At 40.0% G+C, this 15,352-nt stretch overlaps 1 protein-coding gene across 1 annotated transcript in view; it reads left to right on the forward strand.

Annotated features, from left to right (window-relative positions):
* Positions 1-15,352, forward strand: part of LOC134624309 (nucleotide-binding oligomerization domain-containing protein 2-like) — a 1,192,597-nt gene that overhangs the window by 197,960 nt on the left and 979,285 nt on the right. Inside the window, exon 7 of the mRNA XM_063469278.1 lies at positions 13,165-13,170. Within this exon, the coding sequence (XP_063325348.1) occupies positions 13,165-13,170 (6 nt within the window). The remainder of the gene's footprint in view (positions 1-13,164; positions 13,171-15,352) is intronic.

The raw sequence follows: 15,352 nt of genomic DNA on the forward strand, positions 1-15,352 counted from the left end.
AATAGTGGACTTCAGGAAGACCAGGAAACACTTGACCCCTGTTTCAATCCAGGGGGTCAGTGTTGACATTGTGGAGGACTATAAATACCTTGGAGTCCACATTGACAATAAACTGGACTGGGCTAAAAACACCACAGCACTTTACAGAAAGGGTCAGACTCGTCTCTATTTTTTGAGGCGACTGAAGTGCTTCAAAATCTGCCAGAAAATGCTCAGGATTTTCTATGAGTCTGTTGTGGCCAGTGCGATCCTCTATGCTGTTGCATGCTGGGGGAGCAGGCTGAGGGTTGCAGATGCCAACAGACTCGCTAAACTGTTCCGTAAGGCCAGTAGTGTTGCAGTGTGAACGTAGCCTAAGACATTTTTGGGGGTTGTTAAGTTGTTTTCATACTAATTATATTTTTACCATTTGTTTTCGTTGTTAAAAACTTTATTTTTAATTTTTGTATTATAGTTTATTAACCGTATTTGTTTTAATTTGTTTACTGGTTTTACGTGCGGTTAAGATTTTGGTTTTGACCCGTTGGCATTTTCGTGCTACGCAGCATCATTTATTCTTACAATAATCACACGGTTAAAACATACAGCTCTGCTACCACTTCCAACATAAATGAAGACAGAAAACTAAACAGCAGTGGCGTTTGTAGGGTTACTGAAGTTGGACTACCTGGTATATAATGTTGTGCTACGTGATTGCTAGCGACACAGCTATGTTAGCATAACATTAGCACAGTGAAGCTGTAGGATGAACGCCAACTTCAGTCAGGAGAACAACTGAGATTATTCATCCACATTACAAGGGTTTTTTTTTTACTAATATACTGCAACAACATGGGAATAGAACAGTTGCGAGAGAATTCCACATTAATTAATAAATTGTACGGAAGTGGAGGAAGTGCAGTTTTTGGCATTCCCCATATTTCAGAAGTGATCAGTCTCTTTGCTATTACTGCTGCCCAGCATAATTTGCTGTAGCCGCTGCCATGGTTTCGACCAAAACCGGTGCATCTTAATGACATCATCAACATGATGATGCCAAATTTATATAATTTCTACGGTACACTGTTCATACTGCCCTCGCCTACTGTAGGGATATAAATAAAGATAAAAAATACGGGTATGTACTGATAAATGATCAGAATTATAATATGTCTGACACTCTGAGTCATTAATGTTAGTGTAATGAATAACCCTGAACATGTCTGCAGGATCTCAGTCATTCAGGTCATTATGACTGAGAACCTACAGACACATTGCTATTTGCACTTTGGGAGGAATTAGTTAGTTTGGGAGATAATTAGAATCAATTATCTTGGACATTTTAAGATGTGGCAGGCTACTGTGTGAAGTTTGTAATTGGTAAATCTGTTTTCTAGTTGGTGGTCAGACATGTTCTGTCATGATCCTGGGCCATGTTGGCCCAGCATTCTTGGTTCTCTTGTATTTTTGGTATGTCGTATGTATGTATTTAGGCCATGGTTCCTGCCCTGTTACGTTGCTCCTTATGTGTTTTCCCCCTGGTGACTCTTACCCCCTGTGTGCCCCTCTGTGTATCTGTGAGCCCTCGTCTCTCCTTGTGTTTTATTCCATGTTTTCCCCAGCCCGTTATGTCTGTGCTCTCCCCGTGCTCTCTCTCCTCCTGTCTGAACCTCTGTACTTCCTGTTTTACTTTGACAGTCTCCCGTCAGTGTTGCGTTTACTCCTGCCTCGTCTTGTTATGATTATCAGTGTCACCTGTGTTCCTCGTGTGCTCCCACTTCCCTCGTTAACCCTCTGTGTATTTAGGTCTGCGCCTCCCTCAGTTCTGTGTCGCGTTCTCCCTCATGGCTGTGTGTCTCTAGTTATCCATGTCCCAGTTTAGGTTTGTTATATTTTTCATATTAGCCTGCAATAAAGCAGTGTTTTGAGTTCACTTTTGTCTCGGTGAGTTTTGCGTTTGGGTCCTTCTCCTGCCTTTACACAGCCGAAACATGACATGTTCTGTTTATTTACAAAAAGAAACACCCACTTTATTTCAAAAAAGCAACAAGAACACACACTGAGGGGAAGCCAAATGTCCCAAATTTACAACGTGCAGCTAATATTTGTGGATCCGTGAGAAGCTGGCAGCGTTAAATCAGGCGATTCGTGTGCACGTAATTAAGGTTTTGTAAGGAGACAGAGATGTTATGCTGATTTTAGACATTTGTACGCACAGAAAGGTTTTTTTTAAAGCCAGAATTATCAGATACGTAAAGAGAAAGACTTTTCTGTTTTCTGTAAATGATAAGTATTTATTCAGTTTTGGATGTACACATTTGTAAAATTGTGTTATGAGGCCAGATTACTTTGTATTTGTGAATTGTTGATTGAAGCACGCCCATTTGACTCCACAAAAGTTGCACACAAATCATTGAACCCATTTGTAAAGCTTTACTCTTTATAGCATATGCATTTGCAACTCTTTGGAGACAAATGTAACTTTTCGTTTAAAGAAAAAACATCCCTTCCACATGTGCAGTTTGTAAAAGTATTTCCATCCACATGTAAAGGCATAATAAAGACAACTGCTGTTGAGAACATGCAAAATCTCCTACCCCTGTGGAAATGTTGGTCAATCAGAATTTAGAAGCCCGGGAGATTAAACAGGGTTTTGTGCCCTCACGAAACTAAAAAGTTTTTGTTCTTCTGCAAAGGCAGATAATTTTGTGTTAATTTCCAAGTGCCTTCATCATTTCAAATGTTAATAACTAAAAACAAGATCTTGATTTTTGTCTCACTGGCTCCCTTGTACGGTGGCCCTGAGAGGCCAAACGGACTGCAACTTCAGAAAACACTTGCAAAAAGAAAAACACTTGCAAAAAGAAAAACACTTGCAAAAAGAAAAATGCTGCAAAAACAAAAATGCTGCAAAAAGAAAAACACTTGCAAAAAGAAAAACACTTCCAAAAAGAAAAATGCTGCAGAAAGAAAAACACTTGCAAAAAGAAAAACGCTGCAAAAGCACACAAAGCACAACGGAAATGGGAAAAAGACAACGGAAATGTTTCTGGGGAGACAATAACCGGACGGACCAGTTGCACGAACCAAAACATGGCTGTATCCCAATTCAGGGACTGTTTTTCAGGGTCTGCAGCCTTAAAGTACGCAGCCTTAACGGTCCTCAAGGGCCGCACTCAAAGACCGCTGAGGCCGGAAGTGTGAGGCTTGTAGGCTTGTGAGATGGGACGGTCTAGCCTCTGTCGCGCCGCCCAGGTTGCCTAGCAACCATGATACTAACAGCTGGAAACGTTTCCTACAGCTTTGTTTGACAGAAATGAAGGAGAACATATTTTGTACATTTGTTTCTACATGAGCTCTGTGTGATTTGATAAGTATCTGAGGCTGAGACCACAGAACTGTAAAACGTGATTGTTGGCCTTCATTTCTGTACTGAACAGTCATTTAAGATTAGCTAGTAAATAACAATTAGCTAATGTTGTTCATGAGACTAAAATCATCTCACTTTGGTAATGTAAATATAATATGGCCAATATTATATTAATCATTATTCGTTATTACAGCAGTGGACATGAACTCTGTGCCAAACACTGAGCTTCAGTAAAGATTCAAGTTGCATTTATTTATATTTCCTATCACCTTAAATCTTCACTCAAAGACAAGTATCTTTGACAGTGTATATACAGATGTATTATATATAAGAGACAAATATTGTTTTTTTAATATGTTGGCATGACGAAATTTGGCTCAATGCTTATATATGTGTGGAAGAAGCAAATGTACGAGCTGTGAAAACTGTTTCTGATAGAATGAAGAGTAGACTGATATATGAAATATTCCTTTATTGGGTGAGAAAATCAGACCATGTCATAACTGCTTTAAGTCATACAGAATAGACATCAGAGCCTTAAACAGGCTGACTTCTGCTAAATGGGTCAAACTGGGCAGAAAGTATCCAAACGCATAACATCCTTATAGAATATGATGTAACACTATAGATCAACTTAGCTCAGAATATATAAAGCATATAAACAATTACAGCAATATGATGCAACAAACACAGCAGTGCTACTAATCCAAAATACTCAAAGCTTCATAGAACTGAAACAAACATTTATTTTTAGCTCCATTCTGCTGCTGATACATACTTTAGGTTTCTGAATATTAAACTTGTTGCTGCCTTTCATAGTGTGTAACCTGAAGGCCCTGAGTACTTTCTCCCACACTGAAAACACCGGGATGATAACATTATTTGAACATTACCTAATAAGACTGATTCAGGACAGATAATTAGTTATGTTAAACTTTCCTAGCAGTCCTTCACAAACAGTCTGTCTATTCTCTCCATCTGTCAGCTGCTGCTGCCTCTTCCTCCTCCTCTTCCTCACACACTGCTGAGTTTGTCCTGGTGGTGTTTGTGTTATTACGAGTGCTAAACAAGAAGAGTTCCCAGATGGTACAGTGGACACATGTGTGACTCCTGTGATTAAAGCATCTTTCTTTCAGCTTAACGAGTGAACCGTCAGCTCTTTCAAACACACGTTAAAGTCCGTTTGGCTCGACACCACCGAACAGAGGCAGCAATGTAACTGACTTTAATTATCCATAAAATCATCAGATTCTCTGTAAGATTAAGGTCGACTACTGAACGGCGTATATTTGAAAGGCTTTAAAACAAAGTAAACGCTGAAAGTACAAACATCACTAATGTCACATAACTTCGCCGGCATGTGGCCAACAGTCAGTGTTGGGAAGGTTACTTTTAAAATGTATTCCACTACAGAATACTGAATACATGCCCCAAAATGTATTCTGTAACGTATTCCGTTACGTTACTCAATGAGAGTAACGTATTCTGAATACTTTGGAATACTTAATATATTATCATGCTGTTTACAACTACGTGAATGTACTATTGCTGTGATTTATTACTGTTACTGAAGGTCCGAAACGTAGTAAAGGGACCTCTGGCTAATACGTCGGGTTAGTGTCGGGCTGGTAGCCGAAAACTAGCTTTACTTTGTTGTCTGGGTCAACTTTGCTTGCGGGAGACAGAGAGAGGCGTTGAAAGGCTGCTCCAACGGAACTTATTGTTTCCGGAGGAAAACACGAACACAGTGTACAGTCGAGTCTTAATAGCTTACTTACAAATGGGCTCGTCAGGCATTCTTCTTGGCTGCAGTGGTTATTATTATATTTACATGCTTCCAGCTCCCGTTTTTGCTCCGTGACAGCTCGGACTTTTCCTTTCTCTCCCTCCCTCGCTCACAGACACATAACGGGTATGGTAGTCCATTCTCCCTGCAGCACGGACTACACTGCCCATCAGGCTACATGCTTTAGAGCTATGCCTGTAGCATTCTGCCTTTTAGCTTAGCACAACAACAACAACAACAAAAAAGCGCTCTCTCACCCAGGAAACACGCAGAGAGAGAGCGTCACCCTGTAACCATGGCAACCGTAACGCTGCCGCCTGGAACAACAGAACATAGCTGTCAAACAAACCCAAACAGTCCTGACCCGCGACAATATGAAACAGGGAAGTACCGCCGTGTATTCCATTTATTTCACCAAAGTAACTGTATTCTGAATACCACCTTTTTAAACGGTAACTGTAACGGAATACAGTTACTCATATTTTGTATTCTGAATACGTAACGGCGGTACATGTATTCCGTTACTCCCCAACACTGCCAACAGTAATGTTTTAATGTTCTTCGTTATTAAACATTTGCACATAAATAAGTGACATAATATTCAGTACTTACTTTTGAAAGTTTACTCTTTGGGCGCTCCACTTCTTTGAAGTGTCTCCCAGTGCAATTGTTAGCATGTTTTGGTTCGTGCAACTGGTCCGTCCGGTTATTGTCTCCCCAGAAACATTTCCGTTGTCTTTTTTCCTATTTCCGTTGTGCTTTGTGTGCTTTTGCAGCGTTTTTCTTTTTGCAAGTGTTTTTCTTTCTGCAGCATTTTTCTTTTTGCAGCGTTTTTCTTTTTGGAAGTGTTTTTCTTTTTGCAAGTGTTTTTCTTTTTGCAGCATTTTTGTTTTTGCAGCATTTTTCTTTTTGCAAGTGTTTTTCTTTTTGCAGCATTTTTGTTTTTGCAGCATTTTTCTTTTTGCAAGTGTTTTCTGAAGTTGCAGTCCGTTTGGCCTCTCAGGGCCACCGTACCCTTGGCCAGAGTTTTTCAATAAAGAAAGAAATTGAAAATTTTTAGATTACTCTGAGTGATTCACAATCATTAATCATAGCGCTGTGAAATATGACTGGTGTGGACTCACGATTTAAGAACAGGCAAAATGCATACAGCATACATAAGTTTAACTCAAAAAAATGACCAAGTCTGTCTGGGTTTGTTTTTGAGGGAGCCTCTGGTGAATGTAGAAGCCACGTACGAAGTTCACTCTGACGCCTCTGTCTTTCTAAATGGAGGGCAGTAACTGCGTGCTTATATGGAAGTGTGTAAAAAGTGCACACAGATTAAAAGAAACAGTATTTTTTATTGTAGTATTGCTCGTCCACACGAAAACGCAAATACTGACTTTTTGAAAACTCTACGCAGGAATTTTTTTAAATCTCAGTTTTCAGTGACCTATAATGCTGTTTACTTGTGGACGAAAGGACAAACAGTGTTTTCTAAAATACCTCTGTAGATGTGGATGTAGTGTTAAAGTGTTAGTAGTTTATTTTATTGCTACCTGTAACTAATTGAGTTCTTGTAAAACAAACGGGAACCTAGTAAAAAAAAAGTTTATGAACCACTGCATTTTGCCTTTCAGTTCCTGTTTATATGTGAATATATGTTTACAGTTATTAGTCTATCATGTGTCTGCTCTTTGGAGGACCACAAGAGCCACGTGCATGGAAAAAATAATTATGTGCTTAAATAATGAATTTTAGAACAAATTCTACATTTGTAAATTCATTTTTGAATTCCAATTTAATAAACTGCATTTCAAAATCCATTTCCCTTTCCTCTTCGCTCAGGGATTAACTTCTGGATTAGCTGCTGGATTAGCAGTTGGATTAACAAACTAATTTTAAAAATCTTGCACCTATTCAAGTTAAGGAGCTCTCTCATTGGTGAGAGAGCTGCCCGATTAATCACTGTTACGCGCACACTTTACGCGCCACAGTGGAGAAAAAGACAGGTAGTGTGTAATCAGCTATGACTGAACAGTTTAAACGATCGATGGAGAGGTACAATAGAGGCTCTAATTTTATTGGCTCACTATGTAAAAGGGACCATTTCTGTTGACTTTAACTATGCACACTACTCCAGCTAAGGGCAAATGCTAAAGTTTTGAGCCACCATTTTGAGGACAGTGTAATGTCGGATGTCAATGTGTTAGTAAAAAAACTGTTGCTGATTAAGTGTAACAAAGTGAAGTTTAAATGAAGTTTAGCTAAATGTTTGCCCCATGGCCTTAAGGAGCTACACTGTAAGGTGACACACACCTTACACAAGATGGGGTTTGCCTGACTTTGTATTTTCTATACTTACGTCATATTTAGTTATGTCACTGAAACTATAGTCAGAGTAATCTCTTTGCAGTCTATTTAGTATCTATTTATTTCTAATTTTTTAGAGCAAGAAAAATCTTTGTTACAAGTATGATGGATCGGTATAGTTTTGTCAAACATCAACAGTAGTAACATTATATATTTTAGCATGCAAATAGAAATGTGGAGCATTTCTATTCAAGTCTGGGAGTTAGGCTTTCAATATCAATGGAGGTTAGAAAAGAGTCAATGGGCACCTCTATTTGTTTGACCTTCTCCACAAAGTCATACGTGTCCTTTATATAGCTTGTATGTCTTATGGACAAGGGATTCAAAAAATGGTCCAAGTACTCGGCTGGGTAATATGTTTCACTGTCACAATCCGAGACAATAGGCCTTCATGGAGGAACCTGGAAAGGAATACTCCACTTCGTGGGATCCTTATGGATCTTTGGAAGCATGTAGAAGAGTCTTCCCCTTGGTTCAGAGGACCCGAGTAAATAGTTCTTTTGTTTGATGTTGATGAATTTCTTTTGGTAGATTGTTAATTATTTTTTCCACCATTGGTATTGTTTCTAAATAAATTGAGTTTTTTTTAAATTTCATATAGTATGTTTTATCATTAAGTTGCCTGTAGCCCTCCTCCAAATATTGTTCTCTGTTGAGAATTACCACAGCACTTCCTTTGTCCGCTGGTTTTATGATAATTTGTTTGTTTTATTTCAATTCTGTCAAAGCTTTCGCTGTTTCTGTTGTCAAATTAGGTTTAATACGATCTATATGGAATTGGTTTTGAAAGTACTCGTGGTCAGCTTTCACCAAGGCAAGCACCTGTGGCAGAAGCTGACCGATGGGCGGAGACCAGTTTGATTTTGGACTAAAAGGCTGTGGTTCCGAATCGCTCTTATCTCTGTAAATTATGGCCAATTTAACCCGTCTGTGATACTGTTGGATGTCATATTTACACTGTAGTCATAGATTTTTGTTGTAACCTTTTGTGGGTATAAAAGTAAGGCCTCTATTTAGTAGGGTCCTCTGAGCAATGGAGGGTTGAAATACTTTAGATAAGTTCATCACACCATCAATCACATTCTTATCACTGATCCCCTCCCGTTGTACAGGGCTTATGGGGATTCCCTATTTACGTACATTTCCCAATGCTGCAACATGGTTTTTGCAGTTCCATATGACCAATGAATGTCATCACCTTCTGTGGTGAACACATCTGAAGTGAGGGCCAGAATGTGTTCCTTTAGGGCAGAAGAAAAGTTAATTTCAAATGTCAGCCTCCGGAAACTTTTCCTGAGCTGCTATTAGTGCCCTTCTCATTTCCATCACTGGCACATTCTTGTCTCTTTGGGACCTGTTATTAATACCAAAAGACAGGACTAGTTTTGTCACTGATGTGTCAGTGGTGGCTTTCTCCAGGAGGTTCTCCGCATGCCACCATTTGGCTCCTGGAAAACTGTCAATTTGTAGGCTCTCAGCTGCAAAATGCTGACATTGGAATTGCCGATGATGAGCCACGGCTCCTTAACATGCAGGTGCCAGTACTTCAGCTTCCTGCGTGTGTTTGGATGTCTCATGGGGGTCCGCACCTAGTGTCCTGGTGAGGCTGGTGAAGAAGGAGAAGGCGATGAACAAGACGATTCCTCTGCTGCTGTTATTAGAAGTTGTGGTTTAGGCACTGTTCCTGTGTTGACTCTCCTTGTTTTCTTGGGGGTGGATTCCCCCTGTATGAGGTCAAGGACCAAAGTGTTCATCTCATCCACAGATTGTGGCGGCTGGATGGAGAGAGAAGGCGGCTTCTCCTGGATTGGAGTTTCTTGGAGTGCGGTGAGGATTCTCTCCACCCAATGGTCCTTCGGTGCTGCCGGATTGGGCCCTGCTGCTTGTGAAGTCTCTGGAGGGGAGGTAGGTCTTGATTCACTCTCCTGCTCCTGCTCTCTCTCAGAAAAGGGTGACCAGTCTCTTGTGATGTGATCTGTCATTGTCATTGTTGCAGTTGTTCTTTTAAACATTGTGCACGTTGCAGGCGGGTCATGGACCTGTGCTAAAATGGTTATCATCCGGCCGGCGCCGGTTTGTTGTGGGGCAGGTTGTGTGTGCAGAACAGTAGGCTGTGTTACCTCAGTGAGGAGTTCGATAGTGTCCAGCTGCATCATCTCCCCGCTCCCCTGTGGCTGTCTCTCAGGTTCTCTGGCAGTATTCTCCTCCACTGTTCCAGTGGCTGCCCTTAGATCTGCCAGCTTTGCTACAATCTCCGCTCGGGCCTGTTCCAGAGAATTGGGTTGGAGGCGGCGACCCAGGTTCCTCTTGGCCCAGGGCGTCGCTATTTCGAATGGGCCTCCCCAGTCCTGTTTAGGGAACTCAGAAGAGCTTTTATTTCCTTCTCTATGTTCTCAGTATAGTGATCCCGAAGGATCAAAATGGCTGTGTGAGCCCAGTTTCTAGCGTTCCCCTCAGTCACAGTCTTTGTCTTTCTGTTGGGGATTGCTGGTTTAATGACAGTCATTAGATTGTGGGCTATCTTATTTAGATAAGGAGGATGAATGTCTCTTGCCACATTTTTCAGATTATGCACTGCTTTGATCAGTCTGTGAATAATGAGAAACTTAGCAGAAATGTCTGGATCATCTGATGGTATTTTATTAGCAGGAGAGACCCAGCTCGCTCAATTTGGGTGGGTCTTACGTACCAGTTATTTTGAGCTGCTCTCCGTTCAAATCGTCGGTCCCGTCCGGTCCGACTTCTCTGTCGGGCTGCATAGCTATCTGTCGCTGGCTGCTCTCTCCTCCGGCTCAACTGTGGTGCGTGGAAGGGATCTGTCTCACCATTGCGGTGTCCTCCTCTCATAACCGACGCCCAGGTTCTCCGTCCATCCTGGGATGGAAAGCTGTTACATCGGGGCGATCTGCATCCACTCGTCTCCTCTCCGGTTCCTGCGCCGTCCAACTACAGTCCATTGCTCAGCCGTAGCAAACGTGGGCATGGTTGTGTGTCCACTAATGGCTTTAGCTGTATCGTGTGGTCACTCTTGACAGTGCTGATGATGCTAAGTGCTAAAGGATAACTCGTACTACTGACTTATAATTACTGAGCGCTTTATTTATGCTCAAACTCAATAAATCACAACATATTCACGTACAATGCAAGCCAAAGTCGTGATGTTTCGGTTCCAAATGAACCTTCTTCAGGCTGGCTTGCGAAAGAAGCAGTAATAAGTCCAACAACAAGTGTCCGGAGCATATTGCGTGCTGTCTGAAAAGTGTCCATAAAGGTTGCTAGGAGGTTTACCTGAAACCATTACCTGACACAGCGCACTTGTGTCAGGTAATGGTTTTCAATGACTACAGTGCCTGTGATATTTTTTAAAATGTATAACCGTTAGAGGTTACCATAAAAAATATTTTTGCAATTAACAACATTAAGGCTACGTCAAAACATACACGGGTATTTTTGAAAACAGAGATTTTCCGTTTTCATTTAAAAAAATAATCCCGTCCACACGTAAGCACAGAAATGAAGGAAAACGCTGCAAGGAACATGCCAAAGCAACAGGTGGCGCTATATTCCTAACCATGTAGAAATGTTGGCCAATCAGAAGTCTAGAAGCCTCGGTAGGAAATAGTAAACAAAGATGGGGCGTAGAAGCAGAACCGTCGTATGTGTGGAGGGACAGTAACTGTGTGTGTATATGTAAGCATTTAAACACTGCAGAGAGTACAATTAACAGTAACAGTATTGTAGAAATTCATTTCACCGAAACAATAACGTGGCGCACAGTGTAACGTCAAAAAAGGCGCACATCTTTGATGCTGCTTTTTCTCCGTTTTTCTCGTCCACACGTAAATGCAAAAACGGAGTTTCCAAAAATATCCACCCTGGCAGGCGTGTTTAGAAATCTCCGTTTTCAGTGACAGAAAACGCCGTTTACGTGTGGACGAAAGGTGCAAACGCATAGAAAAATCTGTGTTTTCAAAAATACTCGGGTACGTGTGGAGCCTAAATGATGCCGGATTTATAGGCAGCTCAAGACTGTGTAATCAACTGGAGAGGGCCACCTGAGTCAGATCAAGGTTATGTCCCAGAGTTGGAGCTTCCCCGTGCCCTGTCGGCAGCAGAATTGGCAACACGTCTGAATTCAAATGTACCACTGACAGAGACATTGGGACTTTTTCCCTTCTCTGAGAAATTATTACAAATAAGTCTTTGAAAATGTTGAGTCATATTAACAATTCAGTCACACAGCATTTTTGTTTTTTAGTAAATCCACGAAAGGCTCTAACTTTTCAATATCTTCTATTTCATGTATCAAAATGAAGTTCTCATGTCTGTGTGCAAGTTCAAGAAAAATTCTATTTTTCACTGCCAGATGTCTTTGACGTATTGCTGTGCATTTGTTTTTTACAATGACATTAACCTTTTTTATTTCGACCTTCTATTGCTAAGTGTTCTAAAACGAATTCTTAATTACATTTTCACATAAACTGAAATAACTTGTAGTTTAATATCTTTCTTTCTTTCTATTGTTGTATCATTGCTGGTATATGGCTCATGTGACCATATGATCAGTTTGTATGTAGCCAGTGTGAACTAAAATGATTTTGGCAGTCATGGTTTAACCGCCATTTGCGGTCCATGTCACCCTATTTGCAGTCTGTATATACATGAATATAATTCAATGTTAAAATTAGTTATTTCCAAAGCAAGTAATGATTTCATATGAATATGCTCACAATATAAGCAGAGAGTACAAACATGTTTAGGGGTTGTCTATGTTAGTTAAATGAGAGAGTTTTTTGTATATTAAACAGTATTTTCACAAGCAGTCAAAAATTAAGTGTACACTTATGTCTGCGTTTTTATTTGTTAAAAACTAACAACATGACAGCAGAAGTGCTGCCATGTGTCTGGCTAGAAAGAGAGTAAAAATATGTTTATCTGGTAGTTCAATGAAAGGCTTCAGTTAATTAGGAGTGACAAAACATAATCTGTGTTCACATTTGCAGTTTTGTATTCTTATACAATATTTAAAATGTGAAGTTTTATTTTTTTATACTTTTTTGATTTTATTAAATATTTGTGGGTATTTTGTGTTACTTGACGTGGCCCCTCCAGTGCATTGACAGTGTCAGCAGTGGCCTACGGGCCATTTAAGTTTAACACCCCTGATCTATAAAAACCACACCTCTTTAGGTCAGTTTGCTATCTTTAAATGCCATTTCCAGTTTTTTTGAGAGTAATCTACTCCTTTTAGTCTGAGCAGTCTTTAAGCTTTTTTGAAATTTTGCAAGTTACATAGAAGCTTGATTTGACCAAAGGTTCAAAGTCAGCAGCAAATTTCTCGAATGACAAACAATGACAACTGTTTCAGATATCCACATGTATTTAATAAAGCTTTAATTGTAAGACTTGGATAAGTTGTTGACCATCATGATGCCATTTTCTCTGAAAGTTTTGCTCTGACTCCTGATGATTTATTGGAGTGAAAAAATCAGTCAAGGCAGTTGTAATTATCCCCAAAATGTTTTATTTCCTTCGATTTAAAATAGTTTTGAACAATAAATAACTATTCAAATAGCATTACTGACATGTGACGCTGTGTACAACCTTTTCAGAAATATGTGAAGATAGGGCTAGCGGGTCAAGACGTGTGAGACCCAAGATGCTGGCAGCTGAGATCCAGGTGAGGTTTATTGGTGAGGTGGTGATACAAAGAGGAACGGCCAAGGCGTGGAGGAAACTAAGCATAACCTAAACTGGAATAAACTAACAAAACAAACCTGAAACCTTAACTGGAGACCTGTGGAGAAAATATAGGAACACACAGGGAGACAAAACAGACGATCCAGCAACCCACACGAGAAAACACAGGGGAATAACGAGGGGAGTGAGACACAGCAGGAGAGCACAGTTGGGAGAAATCAGACATGACAAGACCAAAGGTAGCAGAACTAAAAACACTGAAATGAAACACATACCTTCAAAGTAAAACAGGAAACACACCGACTGGACTCTAGACAGACAAACTTAAGAGACTGGGAGACAGAACATAGGAACTTGAAACGTGGAACAAGAGAGCACAGAGGACACACAACACTAGGGATAATCATAAACAAAACCACAGAATATTAACCAATTTAAACATAAACACGGAGTCCACAGACTCCAGAACATGACAAATACACCTTTAACAACAACCAAGCTTGTTGGCTTTGAGAAAACATTTTCAAAGTGTTAAATATTTTACATGGTAAATAACTACCATACAAAGACGCGGTGCATTTAAGCACAAACAGCATGGGATGCAATGACAGTTTAAATACACCAAGTTATGTTATGACTTTCACAAACTAAAACAGAAGGCTTCACTTCAATACTAACTGGACAACCACTGTCCTGACAACACATTATTCCTGACTACAAAAAGGCTGGTTATGTAGGTCTTGCTTTTTTACTTCTACTTTCTGTTAATACCTGTCTATAAAACTTCAAACCTTCAACAACACAAAAGTATTGAATTTCAGTGTTGAACTATCACTTTAAATCTTACAATCATAGCTTTCATAATAGCGCTATATGAAACATAAAATAGTTATAAGCAATAATTTAAAATCTGCACTGTAAGGTATTTAAAATGGACAATGTAAATGGTGTCCATCTATGCCATGCTAAATGTTGGTGCCCAAAGTATAGCATTGCACATTTGTGCTTTAAATGATTCAAAGTCTTTGTGCACTGGCAATTTCAAAACAATGTTACATGTATTTGCCTCCGGAAAAATCTTGCCAGAATCCTCTGGAAGAATCTCTATTGTGGGCTGCATAAGAAAGCCATTTGGGGGTATTGAAGAGGATCCAGAAACAAGTTCCAGGAAATTCTCCAAGGTCACGGGTGCACATTCTCCATCTAAAATTAACGAACAGTTGAATGTTAGTGTGGCAGGGCGTGGTCTGCGGTGTAGCTGCAGGGAAAGCAGAGGCACCTGAGCAGCATCCGCAATCACGCCTCCCAGAATAAAATGGGACCTGGGTCCTGTCATTTGTTTGTTGCTGTTGGCGAAGTGTTCAGCTGCAAACTGGAAAGCATGTATGTGTGTGTGTGTGTGTGTGTGTGTGAAGTGATAGCAACCAAGAGTGAATAAAGAAAGATGCTGAAAAGCACGGAAACATAGTCGGGTCTGCCATGGTTCTGTTCCAGTTAGGTATTTGAAATGTTTTTTCGGATACATCAAAACATAATATATTCGCTTTTCTCTACTCTTCCTAAAACTGACTATCAATGACATGATAATGACATGATAGTCATGATAATTTGTGGCCTACAATTGTGAGTGCACAAATTCATGTACAGTATCTTACAGAACAGACCATATTATAATAATTTCTTGTACCTTTTACATCACTGAGCCAGTCTCTCCAGAAGCATATCGTCTGGCTTTCAATCTCTCTTTTATGTGTTCCTTGTGTTGAAAAGTTGACTTGAAATACTGCTGAGAGCTCAGCAGCTTTCAAAGGTTCCACATCCTCCACAAACAGTTTATGGAATAAATCAGGGTGTGTCCTAATATCCTGGAGGAGGCCTAGGGTGTTGAAGCCCTCTGTGAACCTGAACACATCAATTTTACATGAGAAAATTACAGCACTCCAACCTGTTCAAAAATGTATATTTAGTTTTTCTCGATCACTTTCACATAATTCCCACATCAGAACAGTAACTTTCAAAATTTAACTTTCACTACACTTAATGCAGTTATCAAATAATAACGGACTTTCCCACCAAGCTTTTCAACTGCTGAACAGGAATAACAGTGTGACTGGCCTATTGGCCTCTTAATTATCTGCACAGATTGTATAAATAATTTAGGA

The sequence above is a fragment of the Pelmatolapia mariae genome, linkage group LG3_W, assembly GCF_036321145.2.
Source record: "Pelmatolapia mariae isolate MD_Pm_ZW linkage group LG3_W, Pm_UMD_F_2, whole genome shotgun sequence".
In the NCBI taxonomy this organism is placed as follows: Eukaryota; Metazoa; Chordata; class Actinopteri; order Cichliformes; family Cichlidae; genus Pelmatolapia; species Pelmatolapia mariae.